Source organism: Staurois parvus, unplaced genomic scaffold (assembly GCF_062004578.1).
Source record: "Staurois parvus isolate SC_StPar_1 unplaced genomic scaffold, SC_StPar_1.0 ptg002572l, whole genome shotgun sequence".
Classification (NCBI taxonomy): Eukaryota; Metazoa; Chordata; class Amphibia; order Anura; family Ranidae; genus Staurois; species Staurois parvus.
In genome coordinates this window covers 225,001-242,444 of record NW_028320368.1, presented here as the reverse complement: position 1 = coordinate 242,444, position 17,444 = coordinate 225,001, and the positions used below count along the sequence as shown (strand labels likewise).

Here is a 17,444-nt window from a genome sequence, read left to right as displayed (position 1 = left end):
TGGCTGTCACTCATCACCTGGCTGTCACTCATCACCTGGCTGTCACTCATCACCTGGCTGTCACTCTGCTCACCTGGCTGTCACTCTGCTCACCTGGCTGTCACTCTGCTCACCTGGCTGTCACTGATCACCTGGCTGTCACTCTGCTCACCTGGCTGTCACTCATCACCTGGCTGTCACTCTGCTCACCTGGCTGTCACTGATCACCTGGCTGTCACTCTGCTCACCTGGCTGTCACTCTGCTCACCTGGCTGTCACTCTGCTCACCTGGCTGTCACTCTGCTCACCTGGCTGTCACTCATCACCTGGCTGTCACTCATCACCTGGCTGTCACTCTGCTCACCTGGCTGTCACTCTGCTCACCTGGCTGTCACTCTGCTCACCTGGCTGTCACTCTGCTCACCTGGCTGTCACTCATCACCTGGCTGTCACTCATCACCTGGCTGTCACTCATCACCTGGCTGTCACTCATCACCTGGCTGTCACTCATCACCTGGCTGTCACTCATCACCTGGCTGTCACTCTGCTCACCTGGCTGTCACTCATCACCTGGCTGTCACTCTGCTCACCTGGCTGTCACTGATCACCTGGCTGTCACTCTGCTCACCTGGCTGTCACTCTGCTCACCTGGCTGTCACTCATCACCTGGCTGTCACTCTGCTCACCTGGCTGTCACTGATCACCTGGCTGTCACTCTGCTCACCTGGCTGTCACTCTGCTCACCTGGCTGTCACTCTGCTCACCTGGCTGTCACTCTGCTCACCTGGCTGTCACTCATCACCTGGCTGTCACTCATCACCTGGCTGTCACTCATCACCTGGCTGTCACTCATCACCTGGCTGTCACTCATCACCTGGCTGTCACTCTGCTCACCTGGCTGTCACTGATCACCTGGCTGTCACTCTGCTCACCTGGCTGTCACTCATCACCTGGCTGTCACTCTGCTCACCTGGCTGTCACTGATCACCTGGCTGTCACTCTGCTCACCTGGCTGTCACTCTGCTCACCTGGCTGTCACTCTGCTCACCTGGCTGTCACTCTGCTCACCTGGCTGTCACTCATCACCTGGCTGTCACTCATCACCTGGCTGTCACTCATCACCTGGCTGTCACTCTGCTCACCTGGCTGTCACTCTGCTCACCTGGCTGTCACTCATCACCTGGCTGTCACTCATCACCTGGCTGTCACTCATCACCTGGCTGTCACTCATCACCTGGCTGTCACTCTGCTCACCTGGCTGTCACTCATCACCTGGCTGTCACTCTGCTCACCTGGCTGTCACTCATCACCTGGCTGTCACTCTGCTCACCTGGCTGTCACTCATCACCTGGCTGTCACTCTGCTCACCTGGCTGTCACTCATCACCTGGCTGTCACTCATCACCTGGCTGTCACTCATCACCTGGCTGTCACTCATCACCTGGCTGTCACTCTGCTCACCTGGCTGTCACTCTGCTCACCTGGCTGTCACTCATCACCTGGCTGTCACTCTGCTCACCTGGCTGTCACTCTGCTCACCTGGCTGTCACTGATCACCTGGCTGTCACTCTGCTCACCTGGCTGTCACTCTGCTCACCTGGCTGTCACTCTGCTCACCTGGCTGTCACTCTGCTCACCTGGCTGTCACTCTGCTCACCTGGCTGTCACTCTGCTCACCTGGCTGTCACTCTGCTCACCTGGCTGTCACTCTGCTCACCTGGCTGTCACTCATCACCTGGCTGTCACTCTGCTCACCTGGCTGTCACTCTGCTCACCTGGCTGTCACTCTGCTCACCTGGCTGTCACTCATCACCTGGCTGTCACTCTGCTCACCTGGCTGTCACTCTGCTCACCTGGCTGTCACTCTGCTCACCTGGCTGTCACTCTGCTCACCTGGCTGTCACTCTGCTCACCTGGCTGTTTTCTGAATCACTGCCAGTTTCACTGGATGCATGCTTGTTACATTCCAGACTCAGGAAGCATCAAAGCCGAGGGATCAGCATGACGATGGGTCATTATTATGGAGCATTTCAGCAATGGCAACCAAGTAATTTCCATCCTTCTCCTGCACTCTCTGTCTGGGCCCTCACATATAGTGTGTATGTGTGTGTGTATGCGTGTGCGCATGCGTGTGCGCGCGCGCTGGACTTCCTGTTTGGTAGTCCTGTGCGGTGATTGCACTCCATGGTGTCCATTGCATTGTCAGTCCGCTGAGACTAATTATAGACTGGACGATCTGTAGGTGACCTATCCTGTGGTCTCAGCAGCTGTTTAGGAAATGTGCTGACTGCTCTGCCTGCTATACAGATGGCCACCAGGGGGAGTATTTAAAAAAAAAAGTGAATTTTTTTTTTTTCACATCAATTTTAAGTGAATAACACATTACAATGTATATCTGTATTGTGTGTACTGTATACAATGTATATGCTGTGTGTACTGTATACAATGTATGTCTGTATTGTGTGTACTGTATACAATGTATATGCTGTGTGTACTGTATACAATGTATGTCTGTATTGTGTGTACTGTATACAATGTATATGCTGTGTGTACTGTATACAATGTATATGCTGTGTGTACTGTATACAATGTATATGCTGTGTGTACTGTATACAATGTATATGCCGTGTGTACTGTATACAATGTATGTCTGTATTGTGTGTACTGTATACAATGTATATCTGTATTGTGTGTACTGTATACAATGTATATGCTGTTGTTTACTGTATACAATGTATATGCTGTGTGTACTGTATACAATGTATATGCTGTGTGTACTGTATACAATGTATATGCTGTGTGTACTGTATACAATGTATATCTGTATTGTGTGTACTGTATACAATGTATATGCTGTGTGTACTGTATACAATGTATATGCTGTGTGTACTGTATACAATGTATATGCTGTGTGTACTGTATACAATGTATGTCTGTATTGTGTGTACTGTATACAATGTATATGCTGTGTGTACTGTATACAATGTATATGCTGTGTGTACTGTATACAATGTATATGCTGTGTGTACTGTATACAATGTATATGCTGTGTGTACTGTATACAATGTATATGCCGTGTGTACTGTATACAATGTATGTCTGTATTGTGTGTACTGTATACAATGTATATCTGTATTGTGTGTACTGTATACAATGTATATGCTGTTGTTTACTGTATACAATGTATATGCTGTGTGTACTGTATACAATGTATATGCTGTGTGTACTGTATACAATGTATATGCTGTGTGTACTGTATACAATGTATATCTGTATTGTGTGTACTGTATACAATGTATATGCTGTGTGTACTGTATACAATGTATATGCTGTGTGTACTGTATACAATGTATATGCTGTGTGTACTGTATACAATGTATATGCTGTGTGTACTGTATACAATGTATATCTGTATTGTGTGTACTGTATACAATGTATATGCTGTGTGTACTGTATACAATGTATATGCTGTGTGTACTGTATACAATGTATGTCTGTATTGTGTGTACTGTATACAATGTATATGCCGTGTGTACTGTATACAATGTATGTATTGTGTGTACTGTATACAATGTATATGCTGTGTGTACTGTATACAATGTATATGCTGTGTGTACTGTATACAATGTATATGCTGTGTGTACTGTATACAATGTATATGCTGTGTGTACTGTATACAATGTATATGCTGTGTGTACTGTATACAATGTATATCTGTATTGTGTGTACTGTATACAATGTATATGCCGTGTGTACTGTATACAATGTATGTATTGTGTGTACTGTATACAATGTATATGCTGTGTGTACTGTATACAATGTATATGCTGTGTGTACTGTATACAATGTATATGCTGTGTGTACTGTATACAATGTATATGCCGTGTGTACTGTATACAATGTATGTATTGTGTGTACTGTATACAATGTATATGCCGTGTGTACTGTATACAATGTATATGCCGTGTGTACTGTATACAATGTATATGCTGTGTGTACTGTATACAATGTATGTATTGTGTGTACTGTATACAATGTATATGCTGTGTGTACTGTATACAATGTATGTATTGTGTGTACTGTATACAATGTATGTCTGTGCAGTTGCTGGTAGTAGATTGCCCCCCCCCCCCTCAAAGTCAGGCACTACATTGTATGACATCATCACTGTGGGACTTGGTTACATGATGTTACATTGTTGCTGTGTGTTGTATGATTCAGCTGCTGTTGGTTGATCCGCCACGTTTCGAGGAATAACAAACTAACACTTCCAATTCTTCTCATTTCAGGGGTTTCGGGAAACAAGGATTCCAGTGTCAAGGTAAGAAGATTTTCCATCAAAAAGTTATAAAATTGTCCCATTTGCTGGTGCACTATCTGGGGCCACCTGGTTGTGGGCGGTGCTTCAGAAGACACAGCCTATCGGTTGGCGGAGGACCTCACAGCGCCTCTGATGGCGGCTCCTTATAAGGTGACAGGTCCTCTTCCTTCCTGCGACAGCGGCGGTCAATCTATGAAGTCTTGTGGGGGATGGGTATTGTGTATCTGATGAAGCGGTGGCTCTGGGCCCCGCAGGCGAGCTTGTCGTGATTATAAGACTGCGCTCGCCGCCTCCCACCCGCCATCCCAGGCCGCACTTGTGCTCTGATCCGCCAGCAGAAGATTCCTTTATTGGTGGCGGTGCTGCGAGTAGGCGTACGGAGAGGAAAGTCACTTGCTATTCACGGGGGGATTGCTTTCATGTAGCGCCACGTGTTTTCCCCTCTCTGGCTTCATGTTTTATCCATACGTCGCGGGGAGGACGCAGCATGCATGTGGCACGGACGCGCTGCATTTGTATGCTAAATTCAATGATTAATTCAGCTTTCTGCTCCCAGCTAAAATAGAAAAAAAAGAAATCTTCGTCTCTGGCGAGATCCGCCTACTCATTGTATCGCCGTTCTGGAGAAAGCGGTTTTATGTCCCGTCCAGGCGATTATAGGTGGAGCTGGGATCTCTGCGGGGAGCTCCCTTCTCTGAAGTCGTACCAATTCCAGGTCACTGACTGGAATGATTGCACTGCCATAACTGTCCATATATTTCCCTCTCTACAGTGTGAAGCCAGAGGATGAGCATGACAGACAGGCCTGGGACTTCTCTTAGTACATTGATCTGTCATAACTATCCATATATTTCCCTCTGTACAGTGTGAAGGCAGGGGATCAGCATGACGGACAGGTTTGGGACTTCTCTTAGTACATTGATCTGCCATAGCCTCCTCTGTATTTTCCTCTGTACAGTGTGAAGCCTGAGGATCAGCATGGCAGGTAGACCCCGATACTTCTCTTAGTACATTGGTTTGCTATAGTCACCTATATATTATCCTCTGTACAGTGTGAAGCCAGAGGATCAGCATGGAGGATAGGCCCTGGTACACGTTAATGCTGTCCATACATGAGTAGAATTTTGTTGTAAAATGTTCATTTGAAGAATGTTCGTCGGGATCGGTTTTCTGCCTGCAGTGAGGATAACATTCCATGGAAGACTTTTCTCAGACAGATTTCCGACAGTGAGCGCGGTCCCGACAGCGAGCATGGTCCCGATTCCGACAGCGAGCACGGTCCCGACAGCAAGTGTGGTCCCGGTGCCGACAGTGAGCGCGGTTCCGACAGCGAGCGCAGTCCCGACAGCGAGCATGGTCCCGATTCCGACAGTGAGCGCGGTTCCGACAGTGAGCGCAGTCCCGACAGCGAGCATGGTCCCGATTCCGACAGTGAGCGTGGTTCCGACAGTGAGCGCAGTCCCGACAGCGAGCATGGTCCCGATTCCGACAGTGAGCGTGGTTCCGACAGTGAGCGTGGTTCCGACAGTTAGCGTGGTTCCGATTCCGACAGTGAGCGCAGTCCCGACAGTGAGCGTGGTCCCGATTCCGACAGTGAGCGTGGTCCCGATTCCGACAGTGAGCGTGGTCCCGATTCCGACAGTGAGCGCGGTCCCGATTCCGACAGTGAGCGCGGTCCCGATTCCGACAGTGAGCGCGGTCCCGATTCCGACAGTGAGCGCGGTCCCGATTCCGACAGTGAGCGCGGTCCCGATTCCGACAGTGAGCGCGGTCCCGATTCCGACAGTGAGCGTGGTTCCGGTTCCGACAGTGAGCGCAGTCCCGACAGTGAGCGTGGTCCCGATTCCGACAGTGAGCGCAGTCCCGACAGTGAGCATGGTCCCGATTCTGACAGTGAGCGTGGTTCCGACAGTGAGCGTGGTCCCGATTCCGACAGTGAGCGCAGTCCCGACAGTGAGCATGGTCCCGATTCTGACAGTGAGCGTGGTTCCGACAGTGAGCGTGGTCCCGATTCCGACAGTGAGCGCAGTCCCGACAGTGAGCATGGTCCCGATTCTGACAGTGAGCGTGGTTCCGATTCTGACAGTGAGCGTGGTTCCGATTCTGACAGTGAGCGTGGTTCAGACAGTGAGCTTGGTCCCGATTCCGACAGTGAGCGCAGTCCCGACAGTGAGCATGGTCCCGATTCCGACAGTGAGCGTGGTCCCGATTCTGACAGTGAGCGTGGTTCAGACAGTGAGCTTGGTCCCGATTCCGACAGTGAGCGGGGTCCCGACAGTGAGCATGGTCCCGATTCTGACAGTGAGCGTGGTTCAGACAGTGAGCTTGGTCCCGATTCCGACAGTGAGCGGGGTCCCGACAGTGACTAGGCCCTAGTATGTGTATGTATGAGTGTGAGTTAGGGCCCTTAGATTGTACGCTCCTCGGGGGCGGGGACTGATGTGAACACACAGTGTATATGTAAAGCTCTGCGTACATTGATGGCGATATAGAAGTCCCTGAAATAATGACTAATTAGGCAGAGTGTATATATCGCCATCAGTGCCATCCAGTTACAATACAATTCCCTGCTCCTAGGAGCTTACAATCTAATAGCTGGTCCAGCTCTGAAGTTGCGGTCAGTCCCCGGATCTCCAGTAATCCTGACATTCTGGAGAATATTCACCTCCACCTATCAGGACGGGTGAATCCTGCCTGTGATACTTTGTATTTGGCATTCATAGTTCCACTTTCAGGACACACTTCCATGGTGTTCCCTTCTTCTCCGTCCAGGCAGTATTCTCCGGGTCCTCGTAGGGAACAAAGAGGGGAGCACCCTGAAACGTGACCTGAAAATGGAACTTTGGCTGCACATTACCAAGATTTAACATGGGTGGTACAAGTATGGCCAAAGGTTTTGTTTGTTTTCTCTTTGGGTTATCACTTTCTTTTGCTCTCCTGTGATCCAGAGTCAGCTGACAGCGGGCTATTGTTGGCTATAAGCTAATGGAACAGAGCCAATCCAGGCTCTGGAAGGATCCAGACAATATTGTCAGGATTCACTCAGCTGCCTAATTGACAGCTGATTCCGCCTCTCAGGCATGAGGCTGAAATCTGGAGCCGCCCCCTCCCCCTCTGACACAGGCCTGGCAGTGAGTGCTGGAGCTGCTCTCTGCTCAGAGCAGACACGTGATCGCTCAGTTCCCTTCGATCTGGTAAGGGACAGCTGCAGCATAGAGGTGAGAATGGATGTTTTTCATTTATTTACCCCAAACTTCGAATTTTAAAGGATTTCTAAACCCAAGAACGACAATTGATAGTGTTGCAGGCGGTCCTTAGATGTGGTGGCTGCGTTCTTTTTTTCGGATTTCTGTTCTTTCCTCTTGGTGGTCAGGCCAGTAAATCACTTCCTGTTGTAGGGTGACAACCATTCTAGGCAGCGGTGCCTCCTTGGCGGTCAGGACATGGGGGTTGTAGTCCACATAGATAGCAGGGAACAACTGATAACAGCCCCGGGTACAGGGCACAGAGCACAGGGCACAGGGCACAGGGCACAGAGCACAGGGTACATGGCACAGGGCACATGGCACAGGGCACATGGCACAGGGCACAGAGCACAGGGCACAGGGCACAGGGCACAGGGCACAGAGCACAGGGTACAGAGCACAGGGTACAGAGCACACGGCACAGGGCACAGAGCACAGGGCACAGAGCACAGAGCACAGAGCACAGAGCACAGGGCACAGGGCACAGAGCACAGGGCACAGGGCACAGGGCACAGAGCACAGGGCACAGAGCACAGGGCACACGGCACAGAGCAGGGCACAGGGCACACGGCACAGAGCACAGGGCACAGGGCACAGAGCACAGGGTACACAGCACAGAGCACAGGGCGGTATCGGCTCACACGATTGCTGGCTGGGTGAAGAGAGATTTCTTCTTTGGCTCGTTGATCAGATAGAAGAGAACACTTTCAGTTGGATATTTAACAGACCGAATAGGAGGAAATCAGACAAACCTCAAAGTTCACATACACTTTACTGTGCCGTTGCAAGTGCACTAATGCGGCTTTAATCACCTCAAGCCGTTCTACAAGGTGTACAGAAGGAGACATGTTCCTATGTGAATGTTGTGCAATGACGAGGAGTCAGAGGTCAGCGGAGAGATCATGCAGCTGAAGTTACGTGCTCATCCTGACCTGTACAGATCCAGACTAGTGTCTCCGCAGCATCTCTGCTGGCTCTTTAATATGATGGATGACCAATGGGAGGAGGGAAGGGCGAGGTCATCATGCATCATTGTATAAAATATTTGTAACCAGGACTGCTTGAGGTTTAGGGACTTTAGTTTTGTATCTGAGGCCAGGGGGGGGGGTGCACTGGAAGGCTGCAGCCCCCCCTCTCCCCCATATTGGAAATCGGAGATTCGTGGGGATTATGGGGGAATCGATCGTTAATAGTCTTGTGTAGCATTTGTCGCTCGTGTTGTGGAATTTTGCCGCTCAGTAATCCCGGGCTTTATCCTGTCCTCTGAGTCCGCGGCGCTCGGGGTCACATGGTTCTGGCAGACTGCAGGAGCGTCATCCTGATTGGTGGGGACAAGTACCAGAGACGTCTCTTTATCGGGGGCTCCCATCTTTATAAACAGACCTTAGTTATCGCTGAACTCCAGGCAAACACCTAAATACACACATGATGTTCCAATATGGCGAGGGGGGGGGTCTGATTCACCTGCCCTGTGATTTCAATAGGTCTATCCAGTTCTGAAATTTACGCAGCTCTGCTTCCAAAGGGAGGGACCTGATTCTTCTAAGCCAGATTTTCCCCCAGCTTGTGATTGGACAGTGAAAGGAGCAGCAGCAGACTGATGAGCTCATTTGTCACTCTACTGTCTCCTCCAATCAGCATGCCTCTTGTGTAGCACATGACCAGTGCAGCAAAGCTGACTGACTTTTGTTGTGTTTCTCCCTCTCCCAGTCTGAGCCCTGCTGTACAGAGACTGCATAATGCTGATACCAAGTAAAGGAAGGTGCTTGCACAAATACCTTTTCTGATGATCACAGAGCTTCATTCTTTTGTGTCTTTTATATCTGCCTGCTTGAAATAAAACCTGTCTGTGTTCCTGCAGTTGGAGAATGTGAGATTGCTTCCTATTGGTTGCTGTGGGGCCCTTCAAGACCGGCCTTTCTGACCAGGTTCCTCAGGAGCCCCGTATTTCGGATCTCTGGAATATTCGGTTACTTCTTGATGTGTCCTCGTGTTTGTTTCCTCAGGGCGATGATTCTGTGTATTTGTACATTGCGCCTGCAGCGCTCCTGGTAGTCGGACACAAACCTCGAGGGATCCCGCGAAGCTGCTGGAGTACAATGGTGCCAATGTAACACGCTGAGCCGCACGAGGACTGCTGCCAGCTCTCAGCCTGCCTCAGGAGTGCGGCTCTGCGTCCTCGCCAGGAAAGTCGCTCCACTTTAACAATCCCTGACACAGTACATAGAGAAACTGTTCGCTCGCCACCCTGATCTCTCGTCACGTCTGTATACCGCGCCACCCTGATCTCCGCACTCGTCACGTCTGTATACCTCGTCACGTCTGTATACCGCGCCACCCTGATCTCCGCACTCATCACGTCTGTATACCGCGCCACCCTGATCTCCGCACTTGTCACATCTGTATACCTCGTCACGTCTGTATACCGCGCCACCCTGATCTCCGCACTCATCACGTCTGTATACCTCGTCATGTCTGTATACTGCGCCACCCTGATCTCTCATCACATCTGTATACCGCGCCACCCTGATCTCCACACTCGTCACGTCTGTATACCTCGTCACGTCTGTATACCGCGCCACCCTGATCTCCGCACTCGTCACGTCTGTATACCTCGTCACGTCTGTATACCGCGCCACCCTGATCTCCGCACTCATCACGTCTGTATACCTCGTCATGTCTGTATACTGCGCCACCCTGATCTCCGCACTCGTCACGTCTGTATACCTCGTCACGTCTGTATACCGCGCCACCCTGATCTCCGCACTCGTCACGTCTGTATACCTCGTCACGTCTGTATACTTCGTCACCCTGATCTCCGCACTCGTCACGTCTGTATACCTCGTCACGTCTGTATACCTCGTCACCCTGATCTCCGCACTCGTCACGTCTGTATACCTCGTCACGTCTGTATACTTCGTCACCCTGATCTCCGCACTCGTCACGTCTGTATACCTCGTCACGTCTGTATACCGCGCCACCCTGATCTCCGCACTTGTCACGTCTGTATACCTCGTCACGTCTGTATACCGCGCCACCCTGATCTCCGCACTCGTCACGTCTGTATACCTCGTCACGTCTGTATACCTCGTCACCCTGATCTCCGCACTCGTCACGTCTGTATACCTCGTCACGTCTGTATACCGCGCCACCCTGATCTCCGCACTCGTCACGTCTGTATACCTCGTCACCCTGATCTCCGCACTCGTCACGTCTGTATACCTCGTCACGTCTGTATACCTCGTCACCCTGATCTCCGCACTCGTCACGTCTGTATACCTCGTCACGTCTGTATACCTCGTCACCCTGATCTCCGCACTCGTCACGTCTGTATACCTCGTCACGTCTGTATACCGCGCCACCCTGATCTCCGCACTCGTCACGTCTGTATACCGCGCCATCCTGATCTCCGCACTCGTCACGTCTGTATACCTCGTCACGTCTGTATACCTCGTCACCCTGATCTCCGCACTCGTCACGTCTGTATACCTCGTCACCCTGATCTCCGCACTCGTCACGTCTGTATACCTCGTCACGTCTGTATACCTCGTCACCCTGATCTCCGCACTCGTCACGTCTGTATACCTCGTCACGTCTGTATACCTCGTCACCCTGATCTCCGCACTCGTCACGTCTGTATACCTCGTCACGTCTGTATACCTCGTCACCCTGATCTCCGCACTCGTCACGTCTGTATACCTCGTCACGTCTGTATACTTCGTCACCCTGATCTCCGCACTCGTCACGTCTGTATACCTCGTCACGTCTGTATACCTCGTCACCCTGATCTCCGCACTCGTCACGTCTGTATACCTCGTCACATCTGTATACTGTGCCACCCTAAACTCTGCACTCGTCACGTCTGTATACCTCGTCACGTCTGTATACTGCGCCACCCTGATCTCCGCACTCGTCACGTCTGTATACCTCGTCACGTCTGTATACCTCGTCACGTCTGTATACGTTGCGTCTCTTCTCCTCTGCGGGGACACGTTGCGTCTCTTCTCCTCTGCGGGGATACGTTGCGTCTCTTCTCCTCTGCGGGGATACGTTGCGTCTCTTCTCCTCTGCGGGGATACGTTGCGTCTCTTCTCCTCTGCGGGGATACGTTGCGTCTCTTCTCCTCTGCGGGGATACGTTGCGTCTCTTCTCCTCTGCGAGGATACGTTGCGTCTCTTCTCCTCTGCGAGGATACGTTGCGTCTCTTCTCCTCTGCGGGGGTACGTTGCGTCTCTTCTCCTCTGCGGGGACACGTTGCGTCTCTTCTCCTCTGCGAGGATACGTTGCGTCTCTTCTCCTCTGCGAGGATACGTTGCGTCTCTTCTCCTCTGCGGGGGTACGTTGCGTCTCTTCTCCTCTGCGGGGGTACGTTGCGTCTCTTCTCCTCTGCGGGGATACGTTGCGTCTCTTCTCCTCTGCGGGGATACGTTGCGTCTCTTCTCCTCTGCGGGGATACGTTGCGTCTCTTCTCCTCTGCGGGGACACGTTGCGTCTCTTCTCCTCTGCGGGGACACGTTGCGTCTCTTCTCCTCTGCGGGGACACGTTGCGTCTCTTCTCCTCTGCGGGGACACGTTGCGTCTCTTCTCCTCTGCGGGGACACGTTGCGTCTCTTCTCCTCTGCGGGGACACGTTGCGTCTCTTCTCCTCTGCGGGGACACGTTGCTTCTCTTCTCCTCTGCGGGGACACGTTGCTTCTCTTCTCCTCTGCGGGGACACGTTGCGTCTCTTCTCCTCTGCGGGGACACGTTGCGTCTCTTCTCCTCTGCGGGGACACGTTGCGTCTCTTCTCCTCTGCGGGGACACGTTGCGTCTCTTCTCCTCTGCGGGGACACGTTGCGTCTCTTCTCCTCTGCGGGGACACGTTGCGTCTCTTCTCCTCTGCGGGGACACGTTGCGTCTCTTCTCCTCTGCGGGGACACGTTGCGTCTCTTCTCCTCTGCGGGGACACGTTGCGTCTCTTCTCCTCTGCGGGGACACGTTGCGTCTCTTCTCCTCTGCGGGGACACGTTGCGTCTCTTCTCCTCTGCGGGGACACGTTGCGTCTCTTCTCCTCTGCGGGGACACGTTGCGTCTCTTCTCCTCTGCGGGGACACGTTGCGTCTCTTCTCCTCTGCGGGGACACGTTGCGTCTCTTCTCCTCTGCGGGGACACGTTGCGTCTCTTCTCCTCTGCGGGGACACGTTGCGTCTCTTCTCCTCTGCGGGGACACGTTGCGTCTCTTCTCCTCTGCGGGGACACGTTGCGTCTCTTCTCCTCTGCGGGGACACGTTGCGTCTCTTCTCCTCTGCGGGGACACGTTGCGTCTCTTCTCCTCTGCGGGGACACGTTGCGTCTCTTCTCCTCTGCGGGGACACGTTGCGTCTCTTCTCCTCTGCGGGGACACGTTGCGTCTCTTCTCCTCTGCGGGGATACGTTGCGTCTCTTCTCCTCTGCGGGGATACGTTGTATTCCTCCTGGTCTATAATGATACATTGTATCTCTTTGTCTGTGGTGTCAGTGCATGTTGCTGTGTTGTAGTTGCTGTGATCACAATGGAGGTAATTACGGGTGACAGCAGTATGGTGGAGTGAGGAGAGTTCATTCCTGGAATCGCGCACTTAGAATTCACACGGCGCTGAGTCCTGCCTGACGCACAAAGCGCGGCAGGTCCGTCTCTGAGGACGAGGAGATGAAGACTTTCACCAAGTTCTGATGAGCCTCTCATAATTTGGGAGATGAATGACGCCCACACGCTCCCCATTAGTTGCAGATCTCCCTGACAATTATTCATGATCCATGATCGCTAATTAGGGAGTTTAATGATACGACAGCGATTAGACTGGCCGCCGGCGCCCGGCCAGAATGGTGGCATTGCTGGAGGGTCGTAGACGCGGAGGAATCCGGAACGGCGCAGGCGGCGGAGCTGAACGAGTTACTGGTTGGTTGTCTGTGTCCAGGCTGAATATTGATTTTCATTTCATCTGGGCGCTCCCCGGAGAACATAAATATGTATGGAAATCCTGCTTACCATATCAAACATCGAGGGCCGCTGAAGCTGAGCGTTGTCACCGCACAAAACGCCGTCCCCATCGACCAGATGCACGCGGTTTATTTTTCATGAATAGTCCTGGTAATGAAGATGTGTCTGTTGAAGCGCCATGTATCAAAGCCATCGCCATTTTCATCCATGAATTGTTTACATCCTTTCTTCCATCTCTCTGTTTCAGATCTGCAGCCGCCTCTTTGCAACCACTTCCTGTATACACGCATTTGCTCCAGTGCTAGCTGCACATTATTGTTCTGCACCGGCCTCCTGATGGTGGCAACAGTGGATCATACCTGAGCATCGTGTGCCGGCGTGGTAGCTTCCACTAGGGGTGTCTGTGACAACACAAGAGTGCAATAGGGAGATAGGGACAGAGCGTTGTCACCCTATAACCAGACGTACCTGAACAAGGACCTTCATGGCAGGATCACCAGGGAATAGTTTAATGAAGATTTCACATTTTGAAATGCATATTAAAGCTAGACTGATGAAATGATGTGTCTGTCCATCCAGCCCTGAGATTTATACAGCTCTACATCATATCCACCACCTTGTCTGGCAGGACTGGAGGTCTGGAAGGAGAAGCAGCAGACGGATGAGCATATCTCTGTCACTCTGCTCTCTCCTCCTTGTACTGCAGTACATCTGATTGGCTGCTTCCCCCTCTCATTCTGAGCTCTGCTGTACAGGGACCGCTCTGATTCACATTATGGGTGACGGTGAGATGACTTTAACATGATAACTGAATGTGATGGATTACTACATGAGCTGCTGATGCCCCATTATCGGGGTGATGGCCCCCCAATAGATGAAGGTGGTTTATATGGATGTACAGAGCTGAATATACACAGGTCTGCTGCTGAGGGTGTGATGGAGACGGGACCATGTCACACAGGATGCTGTAGGGGGTTCCCCTAACCGCCTCTGGTGGGGGCAATAGAAACCCATAGCAGTCATCTCTTTCAGTTTTCATAATGTGACTCGTGACAGTCTGGGGGGGGGGGGGGGGTGCACCACGCCTGAGCGATCCGAAACATCTGTCTCCTCGGGGTGTAGCCTGCCATCTAGGCCAAAGCCATGGCACCGTTGGGGGACCTGCTGGAACGTGAACTGCTGCATGTCCAAGGACTCTGTCAGGGGTCCTCATTGTTCAGTGGTGGCACCCTTTACTCTGTACAGAATCTGACACCCCCTTTACATTAGAGTGCCCCCCCTCTTCACATCACAGGTCCCCCCTCTCTACATTAGAGTGCCCCCCCTTCACATCACAGGTCCCCCCTCTCTACATTAGAGTGCCCCCCTCTTCACATCACAGGTCCCCCCTCTCTACATTAGAGTGCCCCCCTCTTCACATCACAGGTCCCCCCTCTCTACATTAGAGTGCCCCCCTTCACATCACAGGTCCCCCCTCTCTACATTAGAGTGCCCCCCCCTTCACATCACAGGTCCCCCCTCTCTACATTAGAGTGCCCCCCTCTTCACATCACAGGTCCCCCCTCTCTACATTAGTGCCCCCCCTCTTCACATCACAGGTCCCCCCTCTCTACATTAGAGTGCCCCCCTCTTCACATCACAGGTCCCCCCTCTCTACATTAGAGTGCCCCCCCCTTCACATCACAGGTCCCCCCTCTCTACATTAGAGTGCCCCCCTCTTCACATCACAGGTCCCCCCTCTCTACATTAGAGTGCCCCCCTTCACATCACAGGTCCCCCCTCTCTACATTAGAGTGCCCCCCCCTTCACATCACAGGTCCCCCCTCTCTACATTAGAGTGCCCCCCTCTTCACATCACAGGTCCCCCCTCTCTACATTAGTGCCCCCCCTCTTCACATCACAGGTCCCCCCCTCTCTACATTAGAGTGCCCCCCCCTCTTCACATCACAGGTCCCCCCCTCTCTACATTAGAGTGCCCCCCTCTTCACATCACAGGTCCCCCCTCTTCACATCACAGGTCCCCCCCTCTTCACATCACAGGTCCCCCCCATCATATCAGAGATCCCCCCTCTTCACATCACAGGTCCCCCCTCTTCACATCACAGGTCCCCCCCTCTTCACATCACAGGTTCCCCCTCTTAACATCACAGGTTCCCCCTCTTCACATCACAGGTCCCCCCCTCTTCACATCACAGGTCCCCTCTCTACATTAGAGTGCCCCCCCTCTTCACATCACAGGTCCCCCCTCTTCACATCACAGGTCCCCCCCTCTTCACATCACAGGTCCCCCCTCTTCACATCACAGGTCCCCCCCATCATATCAGAGATCCCCCCTCTTCACATCACAGGTTCCCCCTCTTCACATTACAGGTTCCCCCTCTTCACATTACAGGTTCCCCCTGTTCACATCACAGGTCCCCCCCTCTTCACATCACAGGTCCCCCCCTCTTCACATCACAGGTCCCCCCTCTTCACATCACAGGTCCCCCCTCTTCACATCACAGGTCCCCCCTCTTCACATCACAGGTCCCCCCTCTTCACATCACAGGTCCCCCCTCTTTACATTAGAGGTTCCCCCCTCTTCACATCACAGGTTCCCTCTCTACATTAGAGTGCCCCCCCTCTTCACATCACAGGTCCCCCCTCTTCACATCACAGGTCCCCCCCTCTTCACATCACAGGTCCCCCCCTCTTCACATCACAGGTCCTCCCCTCTTCACATCACAGGTCCCCCCCTCTTCACATCACAGGTCCCCCCCTCTTCACATCACAGGTCCCCCCCTCTTCACATCACAGGTCCCCCCCTCTTCACATCAGTGGTTCCCCCCTCTTCACATCACAGGTCCCCCCCATCATATCAGAGATCCCCCCTCTTCACATCACAGGTCCCCCCCATCATATCAGAGATCCCCCCTCTTCACATCACAGGTCCCCCCCTCTTCACATTACAGATCCCCCCTCTGCATATCACATGTCCCCCCCCCCCCCTTCACATCAGAGGCCCCCCCTTCCCTTCATGTCAAAGCCAGCCTTTTACGTTGGAGTCCCATCACATCCTAGCCTCCTCTATATCAGAAGCCCCCCCCTAGGCAAACTGAGTCATGAGCTCAGAGGGTCCCCTGGTTGAGAAAAGCTGCTTTACTTTGTGACAGTAGAGGAGGGGTGGCCTGTTCTCTCCTGTATCTTGCTCTGGTCCTGTTCATAGATACAGGGAGAACTACAAGGCCCAGCATGCCCTGCACTCTGCTACATGGAATATTTCTGCTCATCTGCCCACGATCATGCTGAGGCCCAGATTCTTCCTACTTGGCGTGTGCTAATAATTTCATGTTCTCCAGGCACTTGGTCTGGGAATCAGACAGCACTGGAAAGCAGCTCAGACCAGGTTTCTGAGAGTTAGACTTCTTTACTGTAAGAGCAGTCAAATTGCATTCTCTACTTTAAGGTCAGTAAGACTGCATTCTCTTTTGTAAGGCCAAGAAGACTGGGTTCTCTACTGTAAGGGCAATACGGCTTGACTCTCTACTGTAAGGTCATTAAGACTGGAGTTTATACACTGAGGTTAGTAGGACTGGATTCTCTACTGTAAGGGCAGTAAGACTGGAGTTTATACACTGAGGTTAGTAGGACTGGATTCTCTACTGTAAGGGCAGTAAGACTGGAGTTTATACACTGAGGTTAGTAGGACTGGATTCTCTACTGTAAGGGCAGTAAGACTGCAGTTTATACACTGAGGTTAGTAGGACTGGATTCTCTACTGTAAGGGCAGTAAGACTGGAGTTTATACACTGAGGTTAGTAGGACTGGATTCTCTACTGTAAGGGTAGGAGAGCTTGATTCTTTACAGTCAGGGTAGCAAGGCTTAATTCTCTACTGTAAAGGTGGTGAGGAGTCCTTTTCCATCCATACTGCATTCTTCACCACAAAACATTCGAATGCA

General features: G+C 51.9%; 1 protein-coding gene across 1 annotated transcript in view; it reads left to right on the top strand.

Moving 5' to 3' along the window:
* The window catches only part of LOC149430628 (protein kinase C alpha type-like), a 258,220-nt gene that overhangs the window by 15,996 nt on the left and 224,780 nt on the right, over positions 1-17,444 (top strand). The window contains exon 2 of the mRNA XM_089666175.1: positions 4,268-4,299. Within this exon, the coding sequence (XP_089522301.1) occupies positions 4,268-4,299 (32 nt within the window). The remainder of the gene's footprint in view (positions 1-4,267; positions 4,300-17,444) is intronic.